General features: G+C 34.3%; 1 protein-coding gene, 1 long non-coding RNA gene and 1 pseudogene across 7 annotated transcripts; 2 read left to right on the forward strand and 1 right to left on the reverse strand.

Annotated features, from left to right (window-relative positions):
* Nucleotides 1-3,955: 3,955 nt before the first annotated feature.
* Nucleotides 3,956-8,121, forward strand: LOC117917329 (putative disease resistance protein RGA3). The gene is made up of 2 exons (XM_034833570.1): nt 3,956-4,378; nt 4,460-8,121. The coding sequence occupies exons 1-2, from the start codon at nt 4,055-4,057 to the stop codon at nt 8,111-8,113; spliced, it is 3,978 nt and encodes a 1,325-aa protein (XP_034689461.1). The 5' UTR covers nt 3,956-4,054; the 3' UTR covers nt 8,114-8,121.
* A 456-nt stretch (nt 8,122-8,577) lies between these two features.
* Nucleotides 8,578-13,963, forward strand: LOC117917640. 6 transcript variants are annotated; one of them, XR_004651733.1, is made up of 10 exons: nt 8,578-8,592; nt 8,712-8,810; nt 8,945-9,044; nt 10,116-10,211; nt 10,321-10,514; nt 10,797-11,070; nt 13,228-13,298; nt 13,444-13,546; nt 13,727-13,841; nt 13,923-13,963. It is a non-coding gene; the product is annotated as an uncharacterized LOC117917640 (long non-coding RNA). The 6 variants fall into 6 exon arrangements; XR_004651735.1 differs by lacking the exon at nt 8,578-8,592 and adding an exon at nt 11,607-11,710 and having other exon boundaries at nt 8,619-8,810; XR_004651732.1 differs by lacking the exon at nt 8,578-8,592 and having other exon boundaries at nt 8,621-8,810.
* A 2,046-nt stretch (nt 13,964-16,009) lies between these two features.
* The window catches only part of LOC117918040, a 9,684-nt pseudogene continuing 8,322 nt past the window's right edge, over nt 16,010-17,371 (reverse strand).

Below are 17,371 nucleotides of genomic sequence, written 5' to 3' on the forward strand. Positions count from 1 at the left end.
ATAAGAAAAATCTAACACTCCTTATAGAGTTTACAACCTAATATCAAGAGTAACAAAAAAAAAAAGGGAAGCATATTCATTAATAGTCATAGTTAACTAAATAAATAAAAACATCTCATGCATTCAAACCTAGAGAGCATGGAATAAATAAAAAAAAAAACTTACAAATTAGAGTTAACATACCCTATAAAAGTTCTAGCATTCTAAATTCTAACTTAGGACACTTGTACAGTTGAATGGAATACTTGGATATCTCCATTCCCAACCCTAGATCTTTTAGGGTGCATGTTATCTATTACTCCTTTAAGATTGATGGAAGTGTTGATATTTCTAGTATTGTTGTCTCATCATGTAACCATGTTCTTAAGGTTTCTTCTGATTCCAACAAATTTAGCCTGGTAAGGTTTAGTAGGCATGAGATCAAAGGTACTTTTGCTTATCCTTCCAACCATAATCAAAATAAAACAAAGGGTTGTACATATTTAACATTTCTTTTTTTACATATTCAGTTCTTATACTAACTCAAAATATATTAACTTTAATCATATAATTGTTGGGAATAACATTACAAAGGTGTATTCTCTCTAGATCCTAGGTCTACTAGATCTATCAACAATAGAAACAATACATCTTAGATTTAGGTGCTTAAAATTTTACCATTGATCTGAATGTTTTGAGATCAAATTTCAATTGATGTAGTGAATTTCAAACACCTTGTGATTTTTGTTGGGATTAAGCCCTTAAAAGTAAAACATAACGTAACAAAGTTAAACTTAATTGTCCCCTTGCTATCCTTTTAATATATTGACATTGATTTGAGTATCCAGTTCATGTCTCTTACATTGTACATAATTTGGGTTCATTAGAGGTTGCACAGAAGATACAAGTCATGGGTTCCTTGTAAGTGGATAAGTTGTCCATAGTTGGTTCATAGATTTGGGCAATTTAGTAGAGATTGTAGTGCGTCACCTCCTAATTGGAAGGATGACTTGTCTTGACTGTAGAAATGAGTTTCCCATAGTGAGTGCACTAGTGTATGTGATGCACACTGGACAAGACCTATAGTGAATCATGACACAAGATTACTAATTATCATGATTCACCAAACTGCTATACTACATGAACTCCCAACTTTAAGATTATATTGAGCTTATGTCTAAATCAATATGAGGTTTTGACTTATAGGTGAGACCTTAAAATGGTCATATATTCCTATGGATTGAGTCACTATTGATGGAGGTTGGTGGCAACATGTATTTTGAATAAAGACACCATCTTTTGAAATTGAGATAGTGTGTCCCATTGGGTGATTTAAAGGACATGTGATCATAAAATTTGTGATCATAATAATTCATTTACTGGAATTTGACATACGCCCCTTGGAGATAGAGTATGTCAGTTGATCACATAATAAATGAGATTTGTAACTCAAGGATTTGAGAGGTAATCTTGATAGAGATAACACTACTTTGTTCATGAGGATTCTACATGCAATGGATAGTAGGTCACGGACTCGAGCACTTGGTGTCTCTTTGTAATATATATAGAGTATTGGAATGAAGTTGACTCTCTATAGCGAGATGTTGAGTCAGTTTTAAAATTTGATTTTGAGGGAATCAATACTCCTATAGGTCCCAATAGTCCCCACTCTAAGCTCATATTCTTTGATGGTACGGTTTGTAAGAGTTGGATAGGTTTTTAGTTCACTTTTGTGCATAAAGGCATTTTGGTAATTACATAAGATTGCACAAAGATAAGTGAGTGGTATCTCTGGACTATCTTAACTGATAAATTAGGGTTATGTATGGTTAATTAATCAATTAACAATTTTTTTGGGTAGAATCAGTGACCCAAACCTATCTGGGCTTAAGTGACTTAAGCCCAATACGTAGGAAGCCTATAAATACTTCTTTAGGGGTTAGGGTTTTATGTCTTGTCATTTTCTCTCCCCAATTCAGAGAGAGAACTCTATCCTCTACTCTTGAGATCTTCACTATCTCTAGATAAAAGGAAGAGTCATCGGGTTAAAGATCATAGTGTTTACATGATTCATTACTACTTTAGAGTTGTCTACATTGATTGAAATTGATATGGAACATCCAGATCAAATGTATTTGACTTTATTATCTAAATCAATGATTTATGTGGTCTTAATATTGATTTTTTTTTTAATACTTGGTTTTCCATTGTGATAGATTTAGAGAGCCTAGGATAGATTTTCATATATCCTATGAGATTCGGGGCATGAGAATGAAGTGAATCTGGGTTTCCAACAATTTTCCACTATATCACTCTTTCTTTAAACCTTGGTATTTTTGTAAACTAGCTACACACCTTGAGGGGAAAAAAGATGGATGCTAGGTATTCTTGGATGACCACCTCGATGAATGATTGGATTGACTAAACCCCAAAACCTAAAAAGTTTATATTTTGATATAATGTTTATTAGATTCCATTTATTCATCGACCACAAAAATTGGATATAATGTTGCGTGGCTTTAGATTAGGGTTAGGATTTTCTATATTATATTTTATATCCCTTGATGAGTGCTTGCCACAAAGTTTCATTTCCTCTCTCTTCAATAATTCAATGGAACCACCCACAAAGTTTCCCAACAACCCCCATTTGAATGTTCAAATCTTCGACTTCATCTCTCTTCAATAATTGAACGGGAACCACCCAGAAAGTTTCCCAACAACCCCTGGCATGTGCAAATCTTCAACTTTATTTCTTACTTTTCTCTACCGCCACCTGCCACCCGCCGCCTGCCCCACCCGTCCTTTGATTTTGGGAAAGAGTTAAAAAAAAAACGTAGACCGGTCATGTTCAGAGGTAAAAATATTTGAAATAATTGGATGAATGTTATATTTTTTTACTTAAAAAATAATAAATTATTATATTATACCATACCCAATTGATCTACCCTTTTGAGTGGCGTTAGAATTTTCTATTTTATATTTTCGAGTGCTTTTCATTTCCTCTCTCTTCAATAATTGCGTGGGAACAACCCATGTGCTCCCACGTGTTGCCCACCACGCCGAACAGCCACCATTGGCATGCGCAAATCTTCAACTTCATTTCCTTGTTTTCTCTACTGGCCCGCCCTTCGATTTTTTTAAATAATTAAAAAATGTAGACCAATCATATACAAACAAAAACATTTGAAAATATATGATCGAGTTTTTATTTTTTTCAGTTAAAAAATAATAACTTATTATCACAAAATTCCTAATATGGTAGTACCCTAAAATTATTTCCTTCATTGATTCTCATTCATCATATTAATTTTTTTTTATAATTTTTAAATATTTTCATGAAATATTTTATAAAACTTTATTATTATATAAATCATTCTATAACGTGATAGTTATATTCAATTAAACATTAACATAAAGGTGTCGATTAGGTTTTTCCAACTAGAACTCAATTTGAATTAAATCTAATCAAAATTCTACAAATAAATTTATTTTTATTTTTTGTTATTATTTTGAATTGGGTCTCTTTTACTATATCTTTTATACATTTATTAATTTTTGTAGACAATTTTTATTTTTAAAATAATTTTTTATTTTGAATTTTTTATTATAATTAAAAAAAGATGTGACTATTTTTCATTATTTTAATAATTATAGAGATTAAAATTATACATATTATTTCAAAATGATTATTTCTTTTAAATATTATTCTTAATCATCGTATAAAATAAACCATAGTTAATCTTTTTATATCAAACAATGTTGTTTCAATGAGCCATTCACATTTTTCATATATTTGTATCCTATGAGGTTTTATCCCAACTTTCCTATTTAAATTCGTATTAGATTTAAAAAATAAATAAATTACCAAAAAATAAATGTAAGGCATGGAAAAGAAAATTTGACCATGTGCACCTCTTCCACGGCCCACCAACACCAAAGCTGATTGACCCAGGAAGGAATCTACATCTGTTGCTCTAAGTCTTCACAGCGGAGAGCAAATTTTCAACTGCACTTGTTTCTTCGATCTGTCTCTCTACCGCCCTGTCCTTGGATTTCTGGAAAGAATCAAACAGCAATGGAGGTCGTTGGAGAATCTGTTCTTTCTGCTGCCGTTGAAGTTCTGTTCGGTAAGCTGGCTTCCTCTGACTTGCTCAAGTTTGCACGCCAGGAGGAGGTCATTGCTGAACTGGAAGGGTGGAAGAAGAAACTGCGGATGATTAATGAAGTCCTGGACGAAGCCGAGGAGAAGCAGATGACAAAGCCGTCCGTGAAAGAGTGGGTAGATGATCTCCGAGACTTGGCCTACGACATGGAGGATGTGCTGGATGAGTTCGCCACCGAGGAGTTGCGACGCAGGTTGATGGCAGATCGTCCTCATCAGGTGGCCACCACAAGTAAGGTAAGGAGCCTCATCCCGACTTGCTTTGCTGGTTTCAATCCTGTTAGTGAAGTAAAGTTTAATATGGAGATGGGCTCCAAGATCAAGGAAATCACTGGGCGGTTAGGCGATATTTCAAGGCGGAAGGCAGAGCTGGGCTTGAAAGGTTTGGAAAAGTTCGCATCTGGAGCAGCGGCTTCTACTTGGCAACGACCGACCAGTACGTCTTTGATTAATGAACCTGTTCACGGCAGGGATGAAGATAAAAAGGTTATTATTGAGATGCTGTTGAAGGATGAAGCAGGTGAAAGCAACTTTGGGGTCATTCCCATTGTTGGCTTAGGTGGGATGGGGAAAACTACACTCGCCCAGTTCATATACAAGGATGATGAGATAGTGAAGCATTTTGAGCCAAGGGCGTGGGTGTGTGTATCGGATGAGAGCGATGTTGAGAATTTAACAAAGAATATTCTCAATGCCGTCTCTCCGGATGAAATTCGTGATAGGGATGACTTTAATCAAGTGCAACGCAAGCTAAGCAAGAGTCTGGCTGGAAAAAGATTTTTGCTAGTTTTAGATGATGTGTGGAACATCAAAAGCTACGAGCAATGGAATCAGCTGCGTGCCCCATTCAAGTCTGGGAAAGGAGGAAGTAAAATCGTTGTAACAACACGAGATACAAATGTTGCATCACTGATGAGAGCAGACAATTATCACCATTTTCTCAGGCCTTTATCTCATGGTGATTGTTGGTCGGTGTTTGTGGAGCATGCCTTTGAAAGTAAAAATGTTGATGAACATCCGAATCTGAAATCCATTGGTGAAAAGATAGTACAAAAATGCAGTGGCTTACCCTTAGCAGCAAAGATGGTTGGTGGACTTTTACGCTCCAAATTACAAGTTGAAGCATGGAAACGTGTATTGGATAGCAACATTTGGAATACCAGTGAATGCGGTATTGTCCCCATATTAAGATTAAGCTATCAACATCTGTCTCCACATTTAAAGAGATGTTTTGCTTATTGTGCATTGTTTCCTAAGGATTATGAATTTGAGGAGAAGCAGTTAATTTTACTATGGATGGCCGAAGGTTTAATTCATCAAGCAAAAGGAGATAATCGGCAAATAGAAGATTCAGGTGCTGATTATTTTAATGAATTGTTATCCAGATGTTTCTTCCAACCATCAAATGATCGTGAATTACGATTTGTGATGCATGACTTGATCAATGATCTAGCTCAAGATGTTGCCGCAGAAATATGCTTCACTTTAGAGAATGTAGATCAAATTTCTAAAAGCACTCGTCATTTGTCGTTCATGTGTAGCGAGTGCGACGTGTTTAAAAAATTTGAAGTTTGTGAGCAAATGAAGCAATTACGAACTTTTTTTGCTCTACCAATCAACATAGATAATGAGGAGCAATGCTACTTGAGTGCTAAGGTGTTTCATTACTTGTTGCCAAAGTTGAGACACTTAAGGGTGCTCTCTTTGAGTTGTTATGAGATCAATGAGTTACCGGATTCAATTGGTGATTTGAAACATTTACGATACCTTAATTTATCTCACACTGCACTCAAAAGGTTGCCTGAAACAATAAGTAATCTTTACAATTTACAATCATTGATATTATGCAATTGTAGAAAACTCGTGAAGTTACCTGCGGACATTGTGAATTTAATCAATCTTCGACACCTTGATATTAGTGGTTCAACTTTGTTGGAAGAGATGCCTCCACAAATTAGCAAGTTGATAAATTTGCAAACGTTGTCTAAGTTTATTTTGAGCGAAGGCAATGGGTCACAAATAATAGAATTGAAGAATTTATTGAATCTTCGAGGGGAGCTTGCCATTTTAGGGTTGGACAATATTGTTGATACAATAGATGTGAGATATGTTAATTTAAAGGAGAGACCCAGTATTGAAGAGATAAAGATGGAGTGGAGCAAGGATTTTGGTAATTCAAGGAATGAAAGTGATGAAAAAGAGGTTCTTAAGTTGTTGGAACCTCATGAAAGTTTGAAAAAACTCACTATTGCATTTTATGGCGGAACAATATTCCCACGGTGGATAGGAGATCCGTCATTCTCAAAAATGGTGATTTTGAGACTTGCAGGTTGTAAAAAATGCAGTGTGTTGCCACCACTTGGAAGACTGTGTTTACTCAAAGACTTGGAGATTGAAGGCATGAATGAAATTAAAAGCATAGGTAATGAGTTTTATGGGGAGATTGTGAATCCTTTTCGGTGTTTGGAGTGCCTGGCATTTGAGGATATGCCAGAGTGGACAGACTGGTTAATTCCCAAATTGGGTGGGGAAACTAAAGCTTTGTTTCCTTGCCTCCGTCTGCTTCTAATAAAAAAATGTCCAAAACTCAGCAACTTGCCTGATTGCTTAGCTTGCCTTGTGAAACTTTATGTTATAGAATGCCAAGAATTGACAATTTCAATTCCACGATTTCCATTTCTTACTCACTTGGAAGTAGGCACATGTAACGAGGAAATGTTGAAAAGTAGGGTTGTTGATGTGCCCTCACTCACCCATTTATACATTGAGGAAATTTCAAAGCCGAGTTGTTTATGGGAAGGGCTTGCACAACCCTTAACAACCCTTCAAGATCAGGGAATAATTCAATGTGATGAGTTGGCATGTTTGAGGGGATTGGAAAGCCTTAGCAGTTTGCGAGATTTATGGATCATTAGTTGTGATGGGGTAGTGTCCTTGGAAGAGCAGGGACTGCCTTGTAATCTTCAATACTTAGAAGTGGAAGAATGTTCCAACTTAGAGAAGCTGCCAAATGCATTGCACACCCTCACATCTCTTACAGATTTGCAAATTGGGAATTGCCCTAAACTGGTGTCATTCCCAGAGACAGGTTTGCCGCCCATGCTAAGAAAACTTTGGGTGCAAAATTGTGAGGGTCTGGAGACACTACCAGATAGAATGATGATCAATAGTCGTGCCCTTGAGGTCTTTGAAATCACATATTGCTCATCTCTTATTGGCTTCCCAAGAGGTGAGCTACCCACCACCCTGAAGATGTTGATAATTAAAAATTGTGAGAAACTAGAGTCTCTACCTGATGGAATTATGCACCACACTTGTTGTCTTGAATGGCTGCAAGTATGTGACTGTTCCTCTCTCAAGTCCATTCCAAGGGGCGACTTTCCCTCCACGCTCGATTATCTTTTCATTTGGGATTGCGATCAACTAGAGTCAATTCCAGGGAAGATGTTGCAAAATCTCACCTCTCTTCGTAACCTGACTCTATGTAACTGTCCAGACGTGATGTCCTCCTCTTTGGAAGTGTTTTCTACTCCGAACCTCAAAGTATTGACCATTGCAAATGGCAAAAACAATGTGAGGAGGCCTCTATTTGCCCGGAGCCTCCACACACTCACGTCTCTTGAAATTATCTTTATCCGTGGCCCATTTCCAGATGTGATTTCTTTTACGGATGATTGGTCTCTGCTTCTTCCCACATCTCTCAACGTTCTTTCCATAAATGATTTCAACAACTTGAAGTCCATAGCCTCCATTGGTCTCCAAACCCTCATTTCTCTTAAAGTCCTTGAATTCACGGAGTGCCCTAAGCTCCGGTCCTTTGTGCCAAAGATAGGGCTGCCGTCAACACTTGAAAGACTGCTAATCCAAGGATGTCCTATTCTGAAAAAGAGGTGCCTCAAGGACAAGGGAAAAGATTGGCCTAAGATTTCCCACATCCCTTACGTGGAAATAGATTACATTGCACAACAATAAAAACTTCAATCAGGTACCCCCAATTTCCCTCTAATCTTCCATCAAACATTCTACTTACTCATTACTACTTTCTCTAAAATATTCCACTCTTTTCTTTTTGTTCTGTAATCAGGGTTGCTCTCCTCAACAATAAGCTATGAAGTTGTAGAACTAACCCACAACTTCCACATAGAGATAGATGTCTGATACACCTATTAAAGTATGCATCCTTTCTATAATGCAAGAGGCCTTATATCTGATGCGTCATTTTGCTTAAAGCCAGTATACTTTTTCAATCAACATTGATTAATAGAAGGTATTTACGATATTTTTGTTCTAGCCTTTCTTCTAATCCAAAATTTGCATTTATTAAGTTAATGAAGCCCCTTTATTTGATTTTCTGTTGTACTTTGATTACACAGGAATGCTCCCTTGTTTAATACCAAGTTTCTTGGGATTCTGCCATCTGCTTGGAAATATGTATTTGCAAAAAGGTAGAGGTATAACTTTCTCAAAATTTTGAACTGACCATTGCATTTCATCAAATTGTCTTTAGCACTGTTTTATTTTGTGTTGATTTCTTATGTGTTCTCTCAAATTTATGTCAACATAATATAAGCTGAAGGTAAAATCCCCTAATCAGGGCACATGACAAAACCCCCCCAAAATCCGAGAAGTCCAAGAAAGTAAGTGGACTAAGACATTGCAACCTATCCAGGTAACATGATATTTCATTACTGTCTTTGTAGCTTTCACATTTGAATATTTTTATATGATTGCTATAGTTACTGCACCAAAATTCTTATAACTTAGTGTGACATGATTCTTTTTGTATCATTGTGTTTGCAACAGTGGGCATGCTCCAGAAGGTGAAGCTTATGGCTTGGTAAAAATCTTGGCCCTGATGACTCATGTTACAAGTGATGAAGAAGAGAGTTTGCTAATATCTCTGGTTAGTTTCTGTAACTTAACCAGGCCCTGATGACTCATAATCAGTTTGTATTTGGAGTCTCTCATGATCATGTAACATTTTGCCCAATCTTATAAGGATAAAACGTCATCTTCTCTCATAATCAGTTTAGAGTTGAAGAGAGGGCAATTGTTGGTTCAATCAACAATCAAGACCTCCCTCACTCTATGGTTTGGTCTGAGAGTTGGAAATGAGATCCAATGATGTCCCCCCGCTTACCACCTTTTCTTTTCTTCTTATTTTTCGCTTTTTTATTTTTGTCTCTTTATATTGAACATCATAATTCTCTCAAGAATAACTCTCAAAGACTACTGTAAGAAATGGTGTATCTAAATAGCTGTATGAATGTTTGTGATGAATATTAAGATTGCTGAATTAAAAAAATAATCAGATGTATTTATTAAAGACTGATTTCATGAGGGTTGAAATATTCTCTAAGAAAGGAGATTACCAAAACCTTGAGAGGAAGAGTGGATCCTCTCTAAACTAGGAGTTTAAAAAGAGGGAAGAGTTAAAGAAACTGAATAACAACCCTTGGATCCTCTTAAACTATATACTCTAAGGAGTATGAATTTTTACTCTGCCAACATGCTGCCTGATGTGACACCCAGAATAATTTCCTGTCTTAATGAAGCATCTAGAACAACTTTGGATTCAACTGCAATTCCTTTTTGAAAAATTGCCATCTGGATATCATCTCTATGCCATGCACTCAGCCACAATAATAGAAGTGTTCTCCTTAGGTCTTATTCCAGCTATAAGAAACACAACCTCCTGTTTACAATAATAAGACATTAGCTTGCAAGGCCACAGACCACCATAAGCCAAAAGTTCTTGAATACAGGACATGTGCATTCCTTTGACTGTAAAGCTTTTTTAGTCCCTTTCTACCTCTTTTCCATTCCTTGTCATGCGTTTGGCTGCACCTGCATGTTCTTTGTCTATATACATGGCAAATAGTTATATATATTAATTTGAAGAATCCATATAATACCCTTAATGTTTGCTTCTCTTGCATTCCCTGTTAATGCAATCTTAATTAATGTGCATCAGTGTTTCTCTTTTGGTTTTAAAGACATGGAAGAGGTTCATACAGCAGATTCTGATTATATTTAATTGGCTTGATCTTGGCAAGCATAGGGGTCACAGGTATACAGTTTTTTCCCATGAAGAGGGTAATATTCACAAAAGAAAATTTATGTGCTTGTTTGTGTGATTTATGATGTTCTACTCCTTATATAATTTATTTCTGGATTAGCATTTTCCTAAGCTCCGGTCCTTTGTGCCAAAGGAAGGGCTGCCACCAAGACTTGCATGCATGCCTTGTAATGGGGAGACATCCTATTCTAAAAAAGAGGTGCCTCAAGGACAAAGGAAAAGATTCACCCAAGATTGCTCACATCCTCAGTATGGAAATTGATGATGTTGTAAAACAATAACAAGTTCAACCAGGTACCCTTAATTCTCTGTAATCTTCCATCAAAGATTCTACTTACTAATTATTTTCTTCTCCAAAATGTTCCAGTTTTTTCTTGTTGTTCTGTACATTAGGTCCACTTGTTTCTCTTGATTTTATTATTTCTGAAAGAAGCTCAAAGGTTACATAGAAAGAGCATGGCACGTTTTTTTTTTCCTTTGTTTATGTTCCTCTTTTAATCTTAACCATTATTACTTATTGAAGAAATCGCTGTCTTTTATGACTTGTGATAATTAATCTTCCAATACTTGCTACAGAGGGGCTTGTGCTCAGCTACTGTGAGACTCTGAAAACACCATGAAATGATGCATGGCAACAGCTATGGTTTGTATGAGTTTGGATCCCTAAGAATTTGTTTGATGGGAAGCAGATGAAGGGCTGCTACAAATACTTGCAACACTGGAAATCAAGAGATGACCTATGCTAAAACTGAGGTGCAGGAAAAACAAAGGAAAAAAATGGCCTGGAATTGCTCAGTTCCCCCATCTGTGGTGATAGATGGCATTGTACAACAGTAAAAATTTCAATCAGGTACCCCAATTCACAACTGTCGCTTTTTTCTCTTGTTTATCTGGCCAATATCTCAGCTTCTATGTTTCATGTAATTGCAATTCCAGCTCCATTTTTTTTATATAAACACTATTTTTTTTAATTAGATTTGCATATGAATGCAAATTTTGTTTTTGCAGTGGTTACTAATTGTTATTTTTTAATTGAAGTCTTTCTGTCACTCACATGCACCACTCTAAATGATTGGAATTTTGGTTTTTTAATTCATCAATTAATTGTTCAACCTTAAACTAAAACTCTGTAAATTCTCACCTCTTTTTTTTTAAAAAAAAAAAAAATTAGCAATTCAAATAGTTACATAAATTCACTTTTACATATGGAAGATAGCTACCATCTAATGCCTTGTTGTTTGTGCAACAATAAGGATATACAAATATATATTTTGCGTTAACAAATTTTTTTGGTTAAAATTCAAAATGAAATGCTTTTGATTTATTCTTCAGGCTTTTACATTGCTAACATGGTAAATTCTTTTTCATTATTATTGTAACGAAAAGGAATATTCACTTTCATATTGGAGATCCCATGTCTGAAGTAAATATGGTGTTAGCTCTTCATGTCATATTGACAAGAAGATGAACGAGTACTTGGCAAAAGCATGGTATGCTATTTTCATTTGTTTATCTTACATTTCCTATTTTGATTTTAATAATAATTACTTTTTTGGAATCCATCTTTATAACCCTTATACATTCTTCAAGCACCTCATAGAGAATGTTTGCTGCACCATGCTTGTTCTCTCACCCTAATCAAATGTGAAAGCCTTTTTAATCATGGTGTCACACCTCTGGGAGAGTTAAGAATGTCATCATACTCAAACATTGTTTCCTCTTAGGGGGACTGGTTTATCATCCCTTCTATGGATTACCTCTAAATAAAGTTTGTTGTACATTATGCATACCATCCTCTTCCAGAACATAGGTGTTTATTAGTCTATTGAATTGTAGGTTTTGGTAGAAAATAATTTTCACTATTTAATAAGCAGATGAAAATTTCTATTTAACGAAAAGAGTTGTACTAAATGCACCATTTTTTAAAAAAAATTTGTGCATGTGATTCCAATTTCTATTTCACTGGTATCAGTTCATATGTGTCATGTAATTGCAATTCTAGACTCGAATTTTTCATATAATTGCATTTTTTTTTAAATCTGCATGCTATAGCCATTTTTGTTTTCATAGCATTTACTAATTGGCATTTCCTCCTTAAATTCTCATTTTTTTTGGTTCATATGCATCATTCTATATGACTAGAATTATAGTTTTCTAATTCATCTGTTAGTCATTTACCTTAAACTAAACTCAATGAGAAGTTCAAGCCTTTCTAATTTGTAATTGTTTTTATTCCTCAATTGTTTCTATTGCATCATGACCTTTTTTCCAATTTAGCAATGTAAATGGTTATATAAATTTGCTTTTAATCATGGAAGATAATTGTTTGTGCAACAATGAATATGAATATACAAATAAATTTTGCATTAACAATTTTTTCTTGTTTTACATTCAAAATTAAATGCTTTTGATTTTTTTTTTATAAGATTTTTACATTGATACCATGATAATTTTTTTCATTATTATACCGATAGAAATGAAATTTAAGTTTTATATTGCTCACTCAATGTTTGGAGTGAATCTAGTGTTAGGGCTTCATTCTCTCATGTGGTCATAATGAAAAGAAGATGAAAGGTTATCGGTAAAAGCATCGTATGCGATTTAATTTCTGTTTATCTTACATTTCTTGTTTTAATTTTAATAATAATATTTAGAGAAAAAAAACAATTTTATAAGTTGTTAAATGTTCTTCAAGCATTTCCTAGAGAATGGCTCAGGCACCATGCATGTTCTCTCACACTGCTCAAACCCCCAACAAAATGCGAAAGCCTTTTAATCTTTACTAAGGGTTGAGAATGTGGTCATGCTCAAAATTTTCCTAACCATATGGTAAAAAAGTTAACATGGTAGTTGAGTCATTTTTAATGTAGTGTATCTTTGTTAAAAGTTCATTCACTTTTAGAATGAGATCCTCATCGTCCCTTAGTGAAATCGTTAAAGCTTGTAATAAGCTTTTGCTTTAATAGATAAGGTTGGTAATCGTTATTATGTTTTGGTTGTTTTCTAGGTAACTACTAATTGACTCCGCTTTTGAGAAACCACATTGCTATACATGGGTTTTCCTTTACATGAACAATTGTAAGTTTGATATTCTTGTGAGCACTTGTATTATAGATTTTGTTCTTTTTTATAGACACTTATGACAATGTTTGTCTTAAGAAAAAGATGAATTCATATTATTACTCATTAGTTTTTTTTTTTTTTTTTTTTGCAATTAAAATAGGGATTCATCTTTTAAAGTACTATTTGGAACTGGGAATCCTTCTTGGGAGCCATAAAAGGTCTTGCATTCTTGGCACAAATTTGAAATTTCAATCTACAATGAGGTAAGAACAAATGATTCATATTATTTAGTTGTTTTGCTTTAGACAATTTATTGCCTGTGACAATATAAAATTTCTATGCAATCTAAATTGCACGTTTGTCTTTTTAGAATTGTGTGAACTAGGTAATTCAACCCCTCATACTCTCTCTTACGGTTTTGTTGTCTCCATGTTGAATCTTAGGGTATGGGATTTCCTAGAATTGACTGATACATGCATCAATGGTTGCTAATGGTATCCATCAAGATTCAAATACATGGAAATTGCTTTGTCTTGTGGTTCAATTGTGAAGATATTGGTATGTGTGAAACCAAGGTTTGGTTAATCTTGATTTTGATGATAACAAAACAAGGTTTAGAACTAATGATCATATTTCAAGTGTGATTAGGCAAGACGATTTCCAAAGTGGCAATCACAAAGACAAATCAAGCTAAGGAGAAATCATGAAGAAGAAGACCACCTCAAAGAGAAGAGTTTTTCAAGACCAAAGCTTCATAGGATCTCTTTGTAAGGTTGTTGGTGCACTAGGACTTTCATGCATTTCATTCTTTATTTATGCACCAAAATCATCCAAGAGTAATATTGTTTTAAATATCTTAAAAATTGGATGATTTCATGTTTTCAACTAAAACCTTGTGTTAAATGATTTTCAAACTTGTGTTAAAAGGTTTTAAGTTGAAAAAGGTTGGGTGTTGAGCCAAAAAATGGCTCAACCGGTTCAACCAGTCGACCGGTTGAGGGAGGCCAAAAAGTTTCTCTCTCTCCCAGTGGCCTTCTCTTTCCGGTCAAGGTTGAACTTCAACCGGTTGAGGTCCAGTCGAGGTTCGATTAAGGTCCGATTGAGGTCCGGTTGAGGCCCAACGGTCACTTGCCAAGCATTAAATGCTAACGGCTAGTCAATCGGTCGAACCCCCAACAGCTAGTTTAACTTTTTTCTTCTATAAAAAGGCTCCAATCTTCATTGTTTCTATGAGCTTAACGTTCCCAAATCTTTCTTGATTATATTTGAGCCTTGGAAGAGTATTTTTTAGTGCACCATTATTTCAAAACTTGCATATCTTTAGTGCACCATTCAATCCTAGTTTTTCTTGTATCATTTGAGCTTAAAGTTCTTGTGCTAGGATATTTGAGAGATCATTCATTTGTAAATCTTTGAGATGAAGTTTCTCAAGTGTGGGGTATCACTTGAGGGGTTGTTCAAGAGTGGGATATCTCTTGAGAAGTGTAAAGGGTGCTTGGAGCCAAAAGTCCAAGATGGTGAATTAGAACCATAATCCAATTGTATTGCTTGAAGGCTTGGTTTGGAAGCCTTGGATTAGTGGAACCTCAAGCTCAGATTGAAGCTAGAGGAGAGTGGATGTAGGCCGGGTTGCGCCGAACCACTATAAACTCTTGTGTTTGCATTCTCTCTTCCCTACTCTTTAATTTATATGCAATTGTCTATATATTGATTATTATATACTTGCATATAATTGTCTCTTGCATTCACTTGTTTAAATTTGCGAAAAGAGACCATCACCCTATTCACCCCCCCTCTAGGGTGATTACCATAGATTGGATTAGCCTAAAATTCCTAACAAGTATGGTTTCCAATCCTAACCATGAGACCGGGAGTTGATTCTTGGTGGGCTTAAGAGTTTTCCCATTCTCTTCCCTTGTGGATTATTCTCAATACAAGTGGTCTATACAAGAAGAGCATTAAATTGAAGGTTCTTCTTGGGTGCAAAAAGTGTAAGATTGCACCTTATAACCATAATTTTGAAATAGGTTAGCTCTCTGATTATATTTTAACGGTATGTAAAACTTGACCTTTTCAAAGCTTACATGAACTTTTAATCATTTCCATTTTTAGTTGATTCAATAAAAGATAGACATTAAATGGTAAATTATATATATTTTCGTTCATCATCTTTGAATTACAATTAGATGGTACTGTTGGTCACATCAACTAAATTTTTGTAGTTTAATTTCCAAAAAAGTAATTATTTATCTTTAATAAAGAGAAATTTTAAAATACATTTTTTAAATATAAAATTAAACTATCATAGTAGTAATTACTTTTGATTCTAGTTCATCTATTGTTAAATGTAGAAGCTAGACAAACACACAAAGAATATTCCGTTAAAAAAATCTCTTCATGACATCTGCATCTTTCTTCTTTCATTTTTTTATTTTTTATTTTTTTATGATAAATCACTAATCATACTTAACAATGAATTCAAAGAAATATTGATTAATTTAATTATATAAGTGCATGCCATGTTGGCATATTGTTGAAAAGACTTCCATCATTCAATCCTTAACAACTTGATTTATCAAAGGCCTACAATTTTCTTTTATTTATTTTTATTTTTTCTAGATGTGGTAAATTAAGTAAATGGGAAACCATTTTAGTTTATTAATAAAATATATCTTGATTAATTTATTTAAACTTTTAAATTTGAGATTTATGACTAGGGTTACATTTCAAGTAATAGTGAACTTTAAGGCTATATTTGGTTCCTAAAAAATATGAGGGAAAATGTGAGTGAAAGAAAATAGAGAGAAAAAGTAGAAGGAAAGAAAAAATGAAAGAAAAAAAAAAAAATAGATTTAAAATTAATAAATGATTTTATATACTACTTCAAACTCATTTAACTTATTTTTTCCTCTTTTATGTAAAGATTAAATAATTTAAAGATGTATAAATTTCTAACTAATTTCAATTATATTTGATTTTCATTCCTAATTTTTATGTTGAAACCAAACATCGAAAAATTATTTTCCTTAACATTTTTTTTCTTTCTTTAGTACTTTCTGTAAACTAAGGATAGCTTAAATTCCTTGCTGCTCAATATGTATTGATATTCTAGATGTGTAAGATTCTCAATTCCAACAAATAGAGTGTCTAATATAAGAACGTAGATTAATGTTGGCAGATCGGAGGATTGGCCACGTCCATCAACTTCCTTTATGTTCAAATGTCGTGAGTGCTTAGGTGAATGCACTATAAGGTTAGGGTATGCACATTTCCGCACAACAATTGCTTTTGGGAGAGTTGGTAGTGCCTAAGGTCTTACAAGTGATATCAGAGTCGAGGTCACGAGTTCGAACCCTAAGGGTGCCCCTAGGAAGGGAGAAAATTGTTGGTAGATCAGAGGGTTGGTCGCGTCCATCAACTCCCTTTTTGTTATAATATCGTGGACCCTTGGGTAAGGTTAGGGTATGCGCATTTCCTGATAGCAATTGCTTTTAGGAGAGTTGATAGCACCTAGGTTCTACAATTAATAATTCGATAAATGAAATGGAAAGATACAATTAATAATTCTATAAATGAAATGGAAAGTTAAGAAGTGGAGGTTGATGTATGTAGAAATTGTATCACAAAATTTTAGGTGCAAATGATTCAAAGATTGAAGAGTAAATAAAATAAATAAACAAGGAAATGTCGGGTAAGGATTGAATGATAGCCAATGCTCGTTGCATGGAATAAAATGTAATAAATCATTTTTTTTTCTCAACTCTGTTTACTTATATTTAGCTTTGTAAAACACTTTCAAGCACATAGCTCGTTACAGTCATGCTAAAGGGGTCAAGGAAGATTTTTGGATAAGCTCAATTTTATCAAAAAATAAAATTAAATTAATTTTCTATATTCACCTTAATCAATCTAATTTATGACAAACTTTAAGATTCTTTGGCATTTGAAGGTAGCATTAAACATTCACCCTCAAAATCCAAAGGATAAAAAAAGTAATATGAGAATCACTTGACATATATCAAATCGGTTTTCAAACCTACTACCATGAAATAACTTTAAGATTTGAAAACCTAACTGAAACTTCTAAT

This window comes from Vitis riparia, chromosome 7, assembly GCF_004353265.1.
Source record: "Vitis riparia cultivar Riparia Gloire de Montpellier isolate 1030 chromosome 7, EGFV_Vit.rip_1.0, whole genome shotgun sequence".
In the NCBI taxonomy this organism is placed as follows: Eukaryota; Viridiplantae; Streptophyta; class Magnoliopsida; order Vitales; family Vitaceae; genus Vitis; species Vitis riparia.